This window comes from Anarhichas minor, unplaced genomic scaffold (genome assembly GCF_050575085.1).
Source record: "Anarhichas minor isolate MPS153535 unplaced genomic scaffold, ASM5057508v1 ptg000003l, whole genome shotgun sequence".
NCBI lineage: Eukaryota > Metazoa > Chordata > Actinopteri > Perciformes > Anarhichadidae > Anarhichas > Anarhichas minor.
The window spans coordinates 6,831,383-6,849,361 of NW_027466449.1; the positions used below are offsets into that span (position 1 = coordinate 6,831,383).

Genomic DNA, 17,979 nt, shown 5'->3' on the forward strand with positions numbered 1-17,979 from the left:
ATGAGAGAGAATAGGTTGAGAATATCAGGAAGGAAACCACAGTAAGAGGGGAAAAGACCCCCCTCATTGCAAATGTTCATAGGTACAATAGTTTCAATTATTTGCTTTTATCATGTAAGGTATGACACATTATAGCAGTCAACAAAACAAAGATTCGGAAAGAATTGAAATAAATATCACAAGTTAGCCTTAAGAGGCTTTACAATCCGTACAGCATATGACACTTTATTTGGATAAGGACAAACTCCCTCAATGACAAGCTAAACTTCTAATGAGCGTCATAAGAAAAAGTTCCATATCAATATAAAGTATCTTAATCATGGGCCACATGTTCTTAAATGCACAGTCACACAAAAACACCACACACCCATCCAATACATAAAGTTAATTTTGTAATTGTGATTAACTATTAGGGGGGATTCTTTAATCATAAAAACAAATATACTGAATAATTACCCTTTTTTCAGTCTTGAGTTAAATTATTCTACTTTATTAAAACGAATGAAAGGGCCTTATGCTAGGCAGCGACTACCGCTATTTAATTAATTGTAATATAGCATGAAATTAGTTATTTTGTATTACATAGTGGACTTTTAAGTCACTCTAGTTTAGTCTTCAACACTTATGTACTTTTCTACTTTTTATGTGTATGGGTGCCTTGATGTACAGCACTGAAGTTTTTCGCCATGCAGACAGTTAAGATGAGCTTCCAATTCAGTATTTTGTGTGTATGTAAAGTGTCTGTTTAGTTTGTTAATCTTATGTATATTTGACGTTTTTTGACTGCTTAAATTCTGTGACTTGATTAGGAATCTCAATGTTTACATAACATAATATGCATTAATGACTGCTACCAAATATGGCGCCCTGATTGGTGGGTTACAAGTTTTAATAGGGTAGTTTAAGACAGGTCTACCACATGCTGAGGGCACAATTTGCTTATTTATATCCAGCATCTACACTGACAGATGTAATATGTTCCCGTGTATACATGTGACTTAAGTCCAACCTCAGGGGATACTCGTCTGCAGACCAGAAGCTTCTCCTCTCAACGCCTGGATCCATTTCTTAACATATGGCGACGAGATCTGAGATGAACTCTCGCGATAACTTGACGTCGAGGGGAGTGTCAAATTCCAAGGGAGAGGAGAGGAGAGGGGAGCCACAGAGAGGGGCGCAAGGGTGAGTTTGTAAACACTTTATTACGCTTTATATTCACCATAGATAAGTCCACTATACTAAACTATGACAAAGTAGCGTTTGGCGCGACAGTGTCGGTGTTTGTTGTCGCCAAAACTCTCCGCATATTGAATTGTCTAAACTGTTTCATTCGGACCCACTACTGTCTCGCTTTGCACTCAAGTGTCAGTCCGCTAACTTAACTTAAGTGCTAACGTTGTCTGTTTTTGTGAATTTGACTGTTAACGCCTTTATAATAACGTTACACCGGTTCACTGCGGATATGACTGTATTAATGTTGATGTATGTTCGTTGTCATCGTTGAAGCTGGTAGTAGCGCTGTTATTACACATCTTGAACGTGCCTTCGGCCTGTTGTTAACGTTAGCCACACCAGCTAGCCATTAGTTTTTCGTGGATACTAAAAGTTGATTTCGGGGTTTTAACCAATCAGATTCATCTAACCAGTGTTATTGACAGGGTCCTAAGCGTCGCGTACGTTAGAGTCTGTTGATTGACGCGCTTCACAGCCAATGGCTGAAGAGGAAAGGCAGTCTTGTTACGGGAAAAGGCGGGGCTAATGTTACCAGACGGTAATGAAGGCTGAAAAAGACTCAACTTTTTTTCAGATCAGTCGGCGTAGTATAGAAGAAGGAACTAAAGTTTTCAGAACTTTTGGATATGTGTTTGACATCGCCCTCTTTTTTAAATGGCCGAAACCACACGAAAAACATTTGCCTTGTCTGTTTTTTTGGCGGCACAATAAGCGGTGATGATAATCTGGGTCTGGGCAAGAAGAGCCACTAAAAGAAGCCAAAGTCTCTCGTAATAATGATATCCATAGTATTGCAATTTGAGCTGTTGAACGCCCCCAGGATCCGCATCCCCATGCATGTCAACACCTTCATTAGGAATGTAGGTCATGTTTTTGGCAGAGTTGTACCTCATTCCATCACATAGAGTTACACCAGAGAAAACTGCAGCCTGTTTAGTCCAACCAAGCATCTTGACCCACTCTTAGTAATTATGTAAGTTTTCATTTTTTATGCAACAGAAATGTTCTTTGCTGCAACTTAAACAGTATCACTTTATTACACATATGGTGAATATATTTAATGTTTAAAAATATATGTATAGCATGTATGTAATTTGTGCCTTTGGCTGAGATGTGATTTGAAGTGTGTCCATTTTATTGTTGGTTTGTTGATTCAGTGTTAGATGAACAGTGTTGTAGAGGATTGAGCATGAAGGGTTTAGTTAAATGAATGTCTGCACCAGAGGCTGAGCAGGCTTCAGACACCAAACATCAAGTGACACGGTCTTTTTCTTTTGAATTAGAGCCAAAACCTCTCGGCAAGTGTTTATAAAAGTTGCAGCACAGTGTTTTTGATTTAATTTTAGAAAACAGCTCTGGCTCGGTCCATCGTGTATTTTCCTGCATTGTCTGCTTGCTCCGCATGGATTTAGCTTCAAGGCCTTGTTAGTTACGCAGACAAAGATATAGAATTTCATTTGTTCCATTTACCAAATCTCAGGTTCACTCTGCTTACATAAATACATATCGGCTGTTGCACATGTCCAGCTACAGCTGAGATCTCTGGAGCTCACAGCCCACATTTACAGGACCAAACATGTGATCCAGCAAATATCCTACATCCTTCAATTGATCGATCACTGACCGACTTTTTTGCGATTTCACCATTTCGCTCTCTACCTCCCCCTCCTTTTTTTTTTTTTTTTTTTTTCCTGGGGTCTCCCCTACCCTCTGGCAATTCAAGCCTCAGATTCCAGAGTTATGGCTGCAGTACAAGCTATTAATACGGTTTGTTTAGTCAGTTTCCTAGCAGGCTGCATCAAACACTAGATGGCTGTGGCTGATTATAGCTGCGACTCATTCCCCTACACCTGCTGAGTCGGAGAAATCCAAGTTAACGGTGGGACTTTGGCAGCAGCTCAATGAGAGGCACAGGAATTAGGACACTTTGACTGTCACCTTGGATGAAAGGAGGCAAAATAGGTGAACTTGATATCCATGTCTGTAATGCATATCAATGATGTGCATCACTAATGTTACTAGCAGACTGATTTATTGTGTCTCGCAGAGTTTAAGTCTGAGTGTAGTAAAACTTTATACTGTCAACTCATTAATTACCCTCAGAGTTTATTCTCAGTGAGACACTACTGACAGTCAAAGCCGTGAATTACCAGAGAAACTTCCTTCTGTATTTACGTGAATTCAGCGCAGGATTACAGATAGCGCTGCAGTTTTTGAAGATTTCATTCAAGATAGACGGATTTACCACGAAGCCAAGCAATAGATGCTGATGAGATGAAAAGATTCAACCCATCAGTTTTAATCAGGTGAAGAGATTGGTCGGGGCAGCTATAGGAAAACAAATGGTATTTTCCACAACCGTCGTCTGAAATATATGGTGGACTTCCCACAAAATCAAATCCCACTTCTTCGTGTTTGTGCCCGGCAGGCAGCCAAGTTAATGTCGAAGCATGTGGTTAGTAAGATGTAAACTCTGAAATCTGTTCCCACTCCTCACGCCAGATGTGTCCACTTCCCCACACGGTCCACACCCTCGGTATAACGAGCATCTCGTTTGCAGACACATCTCTGCCCAAATAGACTCAGCGGATTGGGAACACTCTGCGAGGGCCCTGTCACCAACCTGTTGCCTTTCTCCAGAGCATGGGAGGTCTGGAAGAAAATCAGACTGCTCCTCTTTATCGGCCGTCTGATCTGCACAGAGAAGGGACAAAGACTGAGAGACACAACGGTCGGGCCTGTTGCTGCTCTGGCGTCATGGGAGAGCGTTGCATTTCGGCGCACGGCTTCAGTAATCATGTGTTGGCTCAGGGGCAACTGTCCTCGGCGAAGGGAGAAATAGAGGGGAGGAAGGAGGAAAATATACTGACTTCAGCACTGGGAAAACTTTCAGACATTTATGCCTCGCCAACATAATGAATAATCTGTCCCACTCAATAATGTGAGGCTACACGCTCAATCCGTGTAGTAGGTACAGCAGAGGTTAACGTGGTCTGTGACTCAGCTACGACACTAAACACATTAAACCGACGTCGCTTTCCAGTTTGCGGAATAGCAGTGCATATGAAATTTGATGTAATGAACGTGATTAAGCAAGCTTAAAAACAAGTCAGAACAACACAGAAGTTCAGCTGCTGTCGTATCGTCATCGGCAAAGTTAAAGTTTAGGAAGCTGATCACAAAAGACATCTAAGGCGTGAATCTTGAAGGGGGTAGTCTTTAATTATTAAGGTAGAGCACCATCCTGCTCATCAGCTCATGAATGTGTTTTAGAGAAACCTTTAGGAATATTTCAGTAGTCAGTGGCTTTTGTTTATTGAAAGGTGTCTACGTATAAAGGTGCAATGCATGCTGGTAGTTGTAGACAGTGTTGTGTAACAGCTGCCAGAAGTCACTCTGGGCAGGTTGAGAGTGCTAAAACATTAATGATCCACCTTCAATTCCCTGATTTAAATTCATTGACCAAAGTTCGTTGTCTAAACGTCAGTTTGTCTTCACATGGAGTGCTGTTCAGGGTGGTTTGGTGAAGGGAGGGGTGTGTGTGTGTGTGTGTGTGTGTGTGTGTGTGTGTGTGTGTGTGTGTGTGTGGAGACAGCTGATAGAAGCAGTGAGCCTCCCACAGCTTTAGTTTATGTCACTTCAGCTTCAGACACAACAGGAGGAGAAACCAAACATGAGCATGTGCATATTTAACTCTTAGCATTACTCGAGGAGAAGGTGGATGTGGTGGTTGCTTTGTAGTCCTGTGGAAAGCTTTGGAAGTGCATCTGTTATTACAGTGTTAACAAATAGCACACTAATGAAATAGTCCATGTTGTGTTTTTATACCATAGGGCTGGAAAATTGAGTTAATTTATTGAATTACTGATATATTGCATCTACCAAAATATACTGAAAATCAGAATAACGACCAGTCACATAGTGAGCCCTAAGTCCCAGATCTGAAAGTGAAAGTGATCAAACTGTGATGAATCAGGACAAATCAGAAGACAGCATGACAAGGGAATCTAATGTAGGGGATGTATTTGAAAATGATTATCATTACATTGATCATTTTAGATATGACAATTTATTATGGTAAAGATTTGTGATCATACCGTTCAGCCCTATTATAGCAGCAGCGTTATTACGCACTATTAGACGTTGGATGTAATGTAATATTTTTTTAAATGATATAACTCATTATATTATTCAAAGTTCAGTAATAAATAAAATAATAGCAATAGTTTAGAGGTTGTCTAGACTGAACACAAATACCTCTCTCTATTAATAATTCTCCACTAATAATGTTTTGGTCGCCATCAGTAAACTTGCATCTCAACACAGGAAACGCTTGTATTTAATAAGAAAAACAAGTACCAGTGAGGTACACGGTCAGGTCATTTCAATATATCTGTGCTGTGGAGTCACGTGAGAGTTCACAGAAAGAGGCTGGAGATGACGAATGGTGAATGAGGAGTGCGAGAAGGTAACATGTTGGGAGGTGCTAGAGAGGTGAGGAGAGGGAGTGGTGATGAGAGAAGGAGGGATTGGGAGTGAGGGAAAATGAGACAGAAGGAGAGGGGAGGGGTCTTTGTGTGAACGGTAGCCGTCGTTCTCTCTCGTGTGAGCGGCTTCTCATTCGCCAACCAGAAGCCCCCCCTGTGTGAAGGAAGTATCACCAGGGAAACTTGGTCTCGCTGCCTCGGTGCATGTTTTCCTCCTTTGCCAGGGTTATTTTTAAACAGCATTCAGCTTCCTGCTCAGACTAAAGACTACAAGCCACAGCATCCCCGTGTTGTTATTTTCAGGACTTGGCGAATCGAGAAAAGCAGCAGCAATGTTCTCCTCTTCTCCTCTCCCACAGTTACACTGCAAGCTCTTCGCAAAAATGGGGGACGACCGACCTTTTGTGTGCAGTGCTCCTGGCTGTGGACAGGTAAGTCTTACCCCTCCTTGTCCTGGCTTCCAGGTGTGTGCATGCGTGTGATGCTGTGTGATATTGTTGTCCACATCAGTACTCTCCAGCAGCTGACTGCAACTAATCATGATTGAATGTATTACACTTCTAAAAGAATTTAAAAGAGAAAAGATATAGTACCTCAAAAGGCACTTGATTTGCCTGGAATAAAACTTCAAGAGTCCCTGAAAAGACTTCAGATAGCGTTCTAGCTAGCGCGCTGTGTTGTGAGACAATGCTGTCTCCTTTCAACAGTGACTCAGTGGAAGCTCCAGTGAGTAATCAGTTATTCTTTCGACCTGTGGCTGTTGACTTCTAGCGCCTGCAGACACAGGTTTGAGCCGTGGCCGTGACTCAGCTGAGTGCCGATAGTGTTCTCACATGCCAGTAGCGTGGTGCATCGTCTGAGGGTGGCCTTATATCATAGCAAATAAAAAAAAATAAAAAAGTGTGTTCTAGGACTCATGATTATTCAACAAAGGAAACGTCATGTCTCATGTGCTGGATTATCTGTCTGGTCCTGTGTTCAGCTGAGTATGTCTCCTGGGCTCTGGAGGAAGAAAGTGTTTTATGTGGTTTAAGAAACATTTGGGATTCATAAGCCGTCTTCCATTCTCTGATCAGAAGCGATCTGTTGTACACGGGATTTGCGGTTTGAACAACAGGCATGTAAAGCAGCGAAACGTGTGTGTCGGATGAATAAATGACGATTTGTTTGTCTATTTATTTTATCCAGACTAACTTTTGCACTGGTAGCACATGCTTTGGTTGCCTCTTTTTTTGGTACAACATGGTATTAATCAATGACCTTCAATGACCTTTTCCTACAATACACTGTGTAGCTTTCCCTTTGTACCACAGCCCCAGGTTCTGCGTTAGCCATTGTGGTGGAAAGTGCTACTTTTCTATTTATTGTTTCAAAGAGTTCAACGCTTCTCTCTCTCTCTCTCTCTCTCTCTCTCTCTCTCTCTCTCTCTCTCTCTCTCTCTCTCTCTCGACTCAACCGGTCAAGGCAGATGGCCTTCAACGTAACGCCCGGTTGTGTTAAAGGGGAGTTTATCTTTATGCTTCCTCATGGTGGAATGTTGGGACTTTGTATATTAAAGAGTATGGTCTAGACCGGCTCTACATATAAAAGTGTCATTAGATAGCTTCTGTTGTGATTTTGCGCCCCATAAACGTTTAATTGACTTGACTTACGTACACGCACTCTACGTAGCACCAACGATAATGATCATTATGCACTTGCATTTGATTGAAAACGTTTCGTCCTTGACAGTTTTCAATACCCAGTCTTACATATTATACCAGCTTAAGTATCATTGTACAAATTGTTATGAATCTCAGACACGTGCTGCTTTTATATTTATCATCTTTGATGATATTTATTTGTGTACATCATGTCCCAATGCTGTTTTGCTCCTGCCCTTTACAAGCAACAGTTGTCTACCAGGAAAGTCTGAATCATGCCCATAATAGAACGCAGATGACTGACTCCTGGCTTTGCTCCGGGTTTTCCTTTTACCAAGTTAACAACAAACAACAACAACAACAACAACAGCTCCCCCATTTTATAATATAACACCCAGCATCTACTTTGTGGGGAGGGGAAATCCCACCTGCCAGTATCTCCTACAGGGAGATCAGTTGGAGATAGTTTCCTCTGCAAGATCCAGCCGCCCTGTTCAGAGGAAAGAGACAAATGAGACATGTAGTTGTATTGGTGAAGCTAAAAATAAGCCCCCTGACACTTGACTGTGTTTCCACTTCACTCTCTCACGTATGAACTCGCAACTGCAAACGCAACTCCCAAAATAGGCTGCGGACGAACGGTGAATAGGCCGGTACCAGAGCTAAGATTATTCCTCCTACGTCTGTGACTGATTCACCTCCGCCACTTCTCCAAAGAAGAAGCGCCGCATCTCAGCCGACGGCTGCCGGAGCTCTCTTCAGAAGGTCCGGTCTGCACCGAGTGCCAGAGCTCCTGCAGCTTCCACTGTGGATACCTGACAGCACATAGAACGCAGGAAGGAACACAGTCGAGCTCCATTGGTTTTTTAACACACACTAGTTTGACAACAATGGTTTCTTACACTTGCATTTATAGCATCTGATGTGACCGTGTCAACTTATTTGCTTTTGCTATTTTTGCCGTACCGCTGGTTTTCAGACCTCATCAATTCGTAGACATTTTCAACCATTGGTCTCGCCGTTCATTCGTATGCTGTTAAAATTATATTTTATTCGCCATGCAAGCCCTTTGAATCATCTTTTCCAGATGATTTCTAGATGATTCTAGTTTGTGTAGAGATATTTGAGCCCGTGTCCTGCAGCTATAATGGGCCCATTCAGGGATTTTAGACGTAAGGAACTGAACACCACCAAGACAGTGCTCTTTACAGGTAGACCATTACCCATCAGCCACTTCGTATAATCTACTTATCTTTCCTCTCTTCTTCTTGTCCACTTGTTCCAGAGGTTTACCAACGTGGACCACTTGGCTGTACACAAACACAAGCATGAGATGACACTGAAATTTGGACCAGCCAGGACTGACTCTGTAATTATTGCAGGTACTGTTTCACCGTCTAAACGAAACCACAGCATTACTCTACCTCTTTGTTAAATATCCCCCCCCTGACTGTGTATGCATAGCTCAACATCAGTGTCTATTAGCACTGCTCCAAAGACACATTTGATGACATGGGTTTCTATATTTAATGCCGAGTGTGAAAGCGATACTTTGAATAATTACCTCTGTTCGTTCCCTTTTGCCAGACCAGACACCTACTCCCACCCGCTTCCTAAAGAACTGCGAGGAGGTCGGTCTGTTCAACGAGCTGGCCAGCTCCTTCGAACAAGACGAGGAGGACAAGAGAGCAAAGAACTCTGTAAGAAAGCCAACGTTTGAATATGTGTTGCTGCCTTTATGTATTATTGTTATTATTAATAACAGAAACCAATGGAATCTCCTACAAGACTCCCACATTGTGAAAAAGGACGTTCTACTTCCTTCTTTCTTACCTCAAGTGTTGAAGTGAAAAATTATTGCTTTCAGAAATTCCTGCTTTGTGCTTTTATCAGTATAATCTAAACTGTTGCATTAACTTTCTTGAGATGATTTTTATTTAAATAGATCAGTGATCATTTTATTGTACAAAATAGTGTTCGCTGATTCTGTGGTTGTTTGCTTTATGTGCTAAATACCAGCCTACTTTCTCAATGTAATGTCGTCTGTTAACTTTGATAAGTCATGTGAACTAACACTCTCTCTCTCTCTCTCTCTCTCTCTCTCTCTCTCTCTCTCTCTCTCTCCTTCCTCTGTCCTCCTCAGCTCCCTGCTTCCAACTCTGTGGCTGTGGACATGAGCATGCAGACGGCATCCGACGTGAAGGTGAAAGAAGAGGAACCTGTAGAGGTCGACTCCTCGCCTCCAAGCAGCCCTGACTCCTACTCTGGAGATTCGGACAGCTACTACGAGCCCCTGGTTAAAGGAAAGGTAGGACAGAACGGGCGGAGGGGGGGGGGATCACATGAGTGTGTAGCGAACAGGGCGGATTCTAAACGGTGTACTCACCTCACTGCTATCCTCCAAGGACACGCCACCCAGAAGTTCGGCCCCCACCCCGACTATTGTGCGTCCAGGTTCCCTCCCACTACACTTGGGCTTCGATGCCCTTCAGCCCACCATGCCGTCACCCACCTCTGTCATCACACAGACACCACCTTCCAATCGAACTCTGGGGTGAGTAAAGTCCTTCTACTGACTTCTGAGAACCGCAGATATTTTCAGATTAGACACTGGGTCGGCAACAGCTATGCAGGCTTTCTATATACGCCACCAAAATCCCTCTTTTAAAAGCAATAGCTTCGTGAATACTTGTACACTACAAAAGGTCAGACGTCTTATATTTATATCAATCTAAACAGCATCTTGTCGATTGATAAATCGGATCTTGAAAGCAAATTCACTCATAACCATTAGTGTAATATCCTTCAAATGTCTCATGCTGTGCTAATCTCAGCTAAACAAAGAGTATAAACAATTTCATATATTTAATAAAACCTATCACACTCCACATAAACTGTGCAAAATGTCCCAGAAAGCCTCTACTGTAACCTCTGATGGAGATTTACCTCATATGCTTCGGAGTTGCTCTTATCTGGAACAATTTTGAAAATACGTCATTAGAATGACTAGATTTAATCTGACCGTAGGGTCTGGATCTTAGGAGACAGACAAGGACTTAATGTGAACCATAATGACAAATACTTATTCCTATATTACTTCCGGGGACAGCTGGGAAAAAAGTGTATTCTACAAAACTGGAAATCTGAACTTCCTCCTTCGCAGAAGCAGTGGTCAAAGGAACGTTTGTCTTTCTTTCTAATCATTTATTGAAATGACTATTTTGCTTCAGTAGAACATCTTAAAAACCCAAACACATACACATTTAGTGTAGTCCACATTTCCCATCTTCTCTATCTGCTGGTCCCAACAATGTGTTGAACCTCCACTATGTTGTGAGTGAACCCTCCAAACCCAGAATGCCATCACACGTGTGGATTTTGTGGGGTTGAAGTGGATCATTTTTTCCCAAGAGGTGATAGTTGCTTTGTTACAAAATCTTTGTCGTATAAAATAGTTATTCATACAAACGTGACTGAACTTCCTGTTCCTGCCTGTCTGCCTGTCTAGCTCACCAACCAGCCACTACCCCATGATGATGCTTCCCTCTGGTCAGGCAGTGCCTGTGCTCCCTGGTCCAGTACAGATACCCTCCGTCATAAATGTAAGGCACACCCACAGTCTAAATATGTCGAGTGTCAATTTTATAACGAAGAAAGTTTGAGAAAACGTGTGTATTTGTGCATCTTATCTGGTCTCCAGCTGGCCCGAACCATGAGCATGGTACCCAACATTCCTGGAATGCCCGGTCCTCCTCTGGGAGGCAGCAGCAGCGGCTCAAACTCCCCTTCTGGCTACAGCATCCACTCAGAGGCCAAGATGGTCAGCACTAGATTAGCTCTCTATTTTTATCTCTTTATCTGTTCCATTTGTCTCCACCTTCACCCTCCAGCCTTCCTCTGCACTGCCTTAGTTTGTTCATCATATGACTTTTTACTGCAGCTACTTGTTTATGGAACCCTTAAGGCATTAAGGCATACCAAGCCGACATCAAAAGAACTAGCGGCGACCGAGGCTGACTGACTGTTGGGTCGCCTCACGTGGCCGGTTTCTTGGCCAAAAAGTAGCACTTGAACACACCACAGAGACCACAGCCAACGAGCACGTATGTTCTGCTCCATGGATGTAGAAAGAGAACTGGATACAGCGCTGGACTTTTAAGTATAACATAACACGGATCTTCTGTCCATCCTCGTCATCCATGAGCGCATAGAGTAAGCGCACTAGCACCACCTTGCCTCCGAGCCTCGGCCTCACATGACTGAAGGAAAATAACTCTGGATTCGGCGTTAGGTGCTTTTTAGTTTTGGTGACATAATGATTTAAATAAGGGCTATTCAAGTGATCGCACTGAGAAGTTGATTCACCAAATACAAGTTAGGATTCACAGACTTTTTGGGCCCAATGGCATCATGTGACTGACCCTGAAATTGTAATTCCCCAGTTTGGCCTTCAAGGCCCGGCGCTCTTCCTTGGGTCTTGTTCTGCGTCAGAGGAAATCTCTCCATACTAGCAGGTGGCGGTCGTCTGTATTTGTCATTCATGAAGGGCAAACGGAAGCCTTAGGACAGCAGATACACAAGCAGTTGTGATACCTACAGTACATGAAACAAAGCAGAGTTTGCCTTCAATCTTAACGCTTTCTTTCCTCACTTCCGTTTCTCTACTTGTGCACTGATTGGCTTCAGCTGAATACCAAGAGTACAAGAGCCATTTTTTCTCGCCAACGGGCTCCACCGCTAATTCAACGTGCTGAATCGACCAATAAGCTGCAGAGTAGGGTCAACTAGTGCCAACACAGCGGGACATCCTGCAAAAACTAGGGCTTACTACTTTTTGTATTCCATTGCAGAGTTTCTGAGGGCACTATATAGTGCATACATGTACACACTCTGAAACGTAAATAAAGTAGGATACAGTAGATTTAATGAACTATTCATGAGGGAGTGATTTCAGACAGCTGTGGGACTCTTACTACCAAATAATGGTTGTCAAACTGTGCTGCTGTGTACTTAAAGCTACTACGAGGAACTTTAACTTTGTGTTGATTTTGGCAAGAAATAGACAATCTTCTTGCAGATGGTCACGTCTACTTATGTAGGTCATATAGTGTCAACAGTATTAATTTGACACTGTCTCATAACCAGTTAAAATGTCCTCACAGTAACTTTAAATACGCTGGTGACCAGTTGTACGCCTTCGCTGCCATTACTTCCAGCTGGGTAAACCACCATATCAGTAAGCAACATCATCTTTAGTCGGCTCACATCAGCTACAAATACTCCAGAGTTGAACTTGAAAACTTAAAAAATAAGAACTGTGTGACACTGTCAGATCAGCATGGGAACACGACTCTGCAGAATTAACGCATCATGCCCCAAGAGAAGCTGGTATTTCTTGAGGCAAAGGGCAGTAAAACCTGGTGCTTATTTTAATATGTTGTTAAAAACTGAGCTCTTGCAGTAAAACAGTTAACACTGTTGGTTTGGGCTGTGTATTCTTGTTATTGATTTTGGTCATGTCATTGTTTTCCTGCAGCGTCTGAAGGCAGCACTGTCCCAGCAGAGCCCGTCAGGATACAACATGGGCTTCATGGCCATGGGCGGCAGCCCCATGGTACCTCAGAGGGCGGAGCAGAGCCAGCTGCTGGTCCAACATCCAGATGCTCCGTCACCTGCACAACCTCAGGTATACCAGACTGTAATGTGACGTCCACGAACAATGTTACTTAAATCTGGAAACTCCACCCAAAGTAACTGAGCTGAACCTTGTTTGATGTTTGGCATATCAACTGTTTTAGTTCAAGGAAACTGGGCTGTACTTCTTGTAGTGAGATGACTATAATGTGCTCTGACTAAAATAATGAAGCTATGACTCAAACTTCCCTTTTTCTTTCTCGTCTTTCTTCCGCTCCCCTCCCCCTGTCTCTCTGTTTCCTTCTCCCCCCCCTGACCCTGCTCTCCCTCTAGGTATCTCCAGCACAGCCTACAGGTGGGCGGCGGCGGCGGACGGCAGAAGATGACCCAGATGAGCGAAGGCAGCGGTTCCTCGAGAGGAATCGGGCCGCCGCATCGCGCTGCAGACAGAAACGCAAATACTGGGTCAGCTCTCTGGAGAAGAAGGCCGAGGAGCTCTGCACCATGAACGTCTCGCTGTCGGTGAGTGGGCCTCGAGTGAGTGGGATGAAATGTGGCCTGTGGGAGGCCTGTGTTGGTTTGTGCATAGTCACACTCACTGTGCACAGTTGACAGGCTTTCCTGTTGAAGTGTGTGAGGTGTTTTCAATCAGTTTCAGGCAGAAAGGGGATATTTTACAAAAGAATTTACAGGATTTTAAACCTTTTATTTTTTTTTGACCACTTCTCCACTGCCAGCTGTACTGTAGTGGAAACCAGACTCTTTATCCCTGCAGAGCTAAAAAACATTAATAATCCATTAGGGAAGTAAAGGTTTGCACGGTCTCTCTGTTTTGAATTATATGACACAGTGTTAGGGATGATTCTTTTTCTTTTGGGTGTACTGTAAGTCTACCTATGATACGAATTTTCTATGAACTATTGAAAAGTGTTGTAAGTCCTTATTTTCTGATCCTTTAGAATGAAGTGTCTCTGTTGCGGAACGAGGTGGCTCATTTAAAGCAGCTGCTGCTAGCCCACAAGGACTGTCCTGTGACCACCCTACAGAAGAGGACGGCCTACTTAGGTGAACCTTTTTAAAATGATGCCATGTTACTCCTGTGGTAGCCTCTTAAAAGTGAAATGCTTTCGCCAGTTGAAGTATAAATCTGTCCTCGTGTCGTCTCCTTTTCCGTGCAGCTGCAGAAGAGAGCATGAGAGACCCCTCCGAGCCTACGGGCTCCCCTGCCCCGGTGATCCAGCACAGCTCTTTGGCACACAGCCCCTCTGCAGGGCACAACGGCCTGAGCTCAAGGGCAGCAGCTGAGGCCATGGCTATGTCAGTGCTGGCAGGAATGGGCCAGCACCAGAGGGCTGAGAGTGGACCCTCTCACATTATCATGGCTGCACAGTCTCAATCTGCTGCCAGATGATGAGCGATGCCACCACCACCACCACCACCACCGCCCAGACTTGGCTCACAATCATCACCCAGGGATAAAAAAGAGCAGCGGAACCCCCCTCCTAACTTTCCCCCGATGTAGAAGTCCAAATCTTCCCCTTCGCCCTTTCGCTGTGCTCCTCTGCTCTCTCTGACCCTCTTGCGGAGCCACCGAGCTGTGGCCTGAAGCTCAGCAGCAGCCTTCTGAGAATGGACTGAGACTTTTGAAAGAGCTTCCTGTTCACTTTGCCATAGACTACAGGGGCTGGACTCCAACCTCCCATCCTCGTCTCCCCCACTCTGTGCTTCCCCGCTCATCTCCCTTCACTCTCCACTGGACTGTAGGACCGCATCGCTCCGAGTGTATGCCGCCATGAACTTCCCGCGTGGACACGTGCGCAGCTTCTAACACGCTAGGTGTTGCATAAACATTCTCAATCAAATCAGATACCAAACAACGCACACGGGGCTTCACACTGTTTTCAGCAGGGAATTGTGCCTCATGCTCCTCGACCTGTTAGCCACGCGCACACACCCACACATGCCGTCACAGCAGACGTCCCTTTACAGCCTCGGCTCCAAAATGCAGTAGTTGTCTCGACGTCGGGGACTCGGATCTCAAATACTCCCTCAAACCTTTTGTAAATGGTTCCACCAAAAGGTGATCTCAACATGGACCCGAAAAACCCTTACCTCAATTACTCCCCTTTATGACAAAAATGAATAAATTGTGTGTGTGATAAGCTCTCTGCGTATATATTTATGTACATCACAACATAGCGGTTTGCCTAGTGCTGAACAGATGCGTTAATAGCTGGGTTGTTAGCATGTGACTATTAGGGTGTTATGTTCTTGATACAGCTATGTGCAGCTCCATACTTTCTTGTTATTAATTGGCACATTGTCCCAGATTAGTCCACAGAACCAGAACCAAAATGATTGACATTGTATTATCTTAAATTAGTTTGTGTGAGCAACAGTTTTTTCAACCTCTCCCCTCCTCCTTACGTTCCCCTAAAGCAGACACTTGTGCTGTTTATTGGTTTGTGAGTGGATGCCTTTTCCATTTTCTATGAAACTATTCTCCTGACTGTGTTTCTCTGTGTGGGCCCTGGACTTACTGTAACTGTTATTTTCACACTTCTCAGGATGGTTTGCACATCCTTGCTGCTCGTTGGAAGTGCGATGAACCCAGTCACCCTGCTCTCTACCAAACCTAAACTAAAGCCATACTGACCACAAATCAGATATCTCAATCTCCAAAGACCACCTTGTACTTGTTCTAGGGGACAGGAAGTAAATCGCCTTACTGTTATTTTGTGACTCAGACGTCATAGTGACAAAATCGACAGTACATCCCTGCTTGTTACTTGCACTTACACTCAGTCTCACATACAATGTCTGACGGTTTTGCCTTAAGATCACGTTGGTGCCTCCGATAACACCGAAAGAACACGCAGATTTGCTCTATGTGAAAAACAATGGAGCTTTAAAACATGTATTTGTATCAATTTGTCAATTTCATCAAATAAAAATCTATCGACGAGGAACATGATTTACTCATTGGCGATTCCTCACAGCCTTTAAGATGAATGGTTCATTAAACCAGGAGTCTGTTCAGTGACGTTAAACGATGCGATGCTTGCCTGTCATCTTGTGGAGAGACGCAGCAAAGACATCTTCACTGAGGGAGAAACACGTTCAGATGTCTTCTAACTGTTAATGAATGGCTCCAGTTCTTTATAAATCCCACCAACTTATTTCACCACAATATTTTTTCATAAACTCCTAAACAAGCAGTTTGCTTTCCTTGTGTTTCTTCCTGTACGTCTTTTTCTTTCCCTTTTTGTCTGATACGATTCGTATATTTGCAAGATGTGATATTTCAAAAAACAAGATACCTGTCCATTAACAGGAGGTCATGTCTTTATGCACTAAAATAATGCAAGTTTATTGTTGCTTTGTTCTGTTCATTTACAGTTTTTTTACAGTTCTCTTGGTCAGAGGTATCAGATCCTTTAAAAAAAAAAAATCATATTTCTCCTTTCTGTACTGTACTCATTAATGGGACTGTGCCCAGCAACTTTAAAACCTTCCACCTCTGACTGAACCTTGAGTCCTGCAGTCCCATGGGAGACCCCGACATGTTGTTGTGCTTCACAGCTGGCCCTATATCTGGCTGGCAGTCCCTTATAGACGATTGTTCATATGAAATGAAAAGTCAAACCCTATTTAGCTTCCATGTAATTCATGTCTTTGGCACCTTTTCTGTCATTTCTTGTTTTCTTGTGTTGTGTGCTATTTTCAGCACTATACAACTCTTGTCATAACGCTTCTGATTGTACTGATGAATATAGAAACTCATTTCTTTAACACAGAGATTTATTTTTTGTTTGTTTGGTTTTCTACAGAAAAAAACATCATTAGTCCTCTTTCAAAAAGTGATTTTGTTATATCTTTAAAGATGAATTTGGTCGTGTCTTTTGACTGTCCTTCTAACTTATTTTTTAATTGGTCAACTAACAAAGTCTTTTGGCATATTGTTGTGAAAAGAGCAATTTAAAGAAACATACAATGTGAAAGTTGCATAGTATATTAATGGTTTTTCACACTCCCATTGTTGGACTGATAATTTCAAAAATTGTCCTTGTACTGTACATATCTGTACTATATGAATATATTTACTTTTCCATGCATGTCAAAGTGGAATACTATGAACACTTACAGTGCTGCAGTTTTAATTAAAGAAACTACATACTTAATGAACATTTACAAAGTTTGGTTTGTTTGTTTGTTGTCAGTTTAGTTTCACAACAGCAAAAATATGTTTTCTCTAAATTTGCTGTAATCTCACATAAGAAACTGGAGAAATGCAGTTTTTGGTTGAAGTGATGTGAAAGACGATGAATATGCTGTATGTTGGGACACTGCACTGTCTGCTTTGTTCATAGTTGTCTGTACCCAGTGTTCATGGACTTTCATGATTATATTGTGACTAATGACGACATAGAGAGGAGCAAAATAACTCATAAGTACTATGGTTCCTTTACTATAATATTTGTTGTAGTTTTAAGGTACACTTTGAAGCAGGGCCGTAGCTAATACGAGGACACATGTCTTCTGTATGTTTCTGGTACTTTGTGGTTTGTAGGAACCTGAGGTTATATTCTACAATTAAAAACGTACACCTTATCATATAGACTCATTCTAGTTTTACACTCAAAGTGTTTAAATTGGACAACTTCTTGACCAATAGATTCAGTATCTACTTAAACGGTAAAATATTGTAAAAAGTGAGTTTTTGCTTCCTCAGGTCTCAGTGCTTTATAAATACTGTGAAAGTATTGAAACACTCAATCCATGAAACTCGCACCGCCCGTATATAGAGATGGCGCCTTTAAACGAGTTGTTTAAAGGCATGGTCTTGTAGAAACACAAAATACGACAACCTGTAGAACATATATAACGTTTTCTGAGTAGTGGTGGTGTGTATTTAGAGGCTGGACTCTTGACTCAGCATTTTTTTTATATCCCTGCTATGGCCCTGCTTTTAAGTTGATGTT

At 42.7% G+C, this 17,979-nt stretch overlaps 1 protein-coding gene across 1 annotated transcript; it reads left to right on the forward strand.

The window, feature by feature from the left end:
- The first annotated feature begins 1,110 nt into the window (after positions 1-1,110).
- On the forward strand, positions 1,111-17,192 carry atf7a (activating transcription factor 7a). The gene is made up of 12 exons (XM_076095261.1): positions 1,111-1,182; positions 6,080-6,151; positions 8,649-8,745; positions 8,951-9,063; positions 9,507-9,671; positions 9,769-9,917; positions 10,872-10,965; positions 11,064-11,183; positions 12,900-13,049; positions 13,331-13,519; positions 13,957-14,062; positions 14,176-17,192. Exons 2-12 carry the CDS (start codon positions 6,104-6,106, stop codon positions 14,406-14,408), a joined length of 1,464 nt encoding a protein of 487 aa, XP_075951376.1. The 5' UTR covers positions 1,111-1,182; positions 6,080-6,103; the 3' UTR covers positions 14,409-17,192.
- The last annotated feature ends 787 nt before the right edge of the window (positions 17,193-17,979 follow it).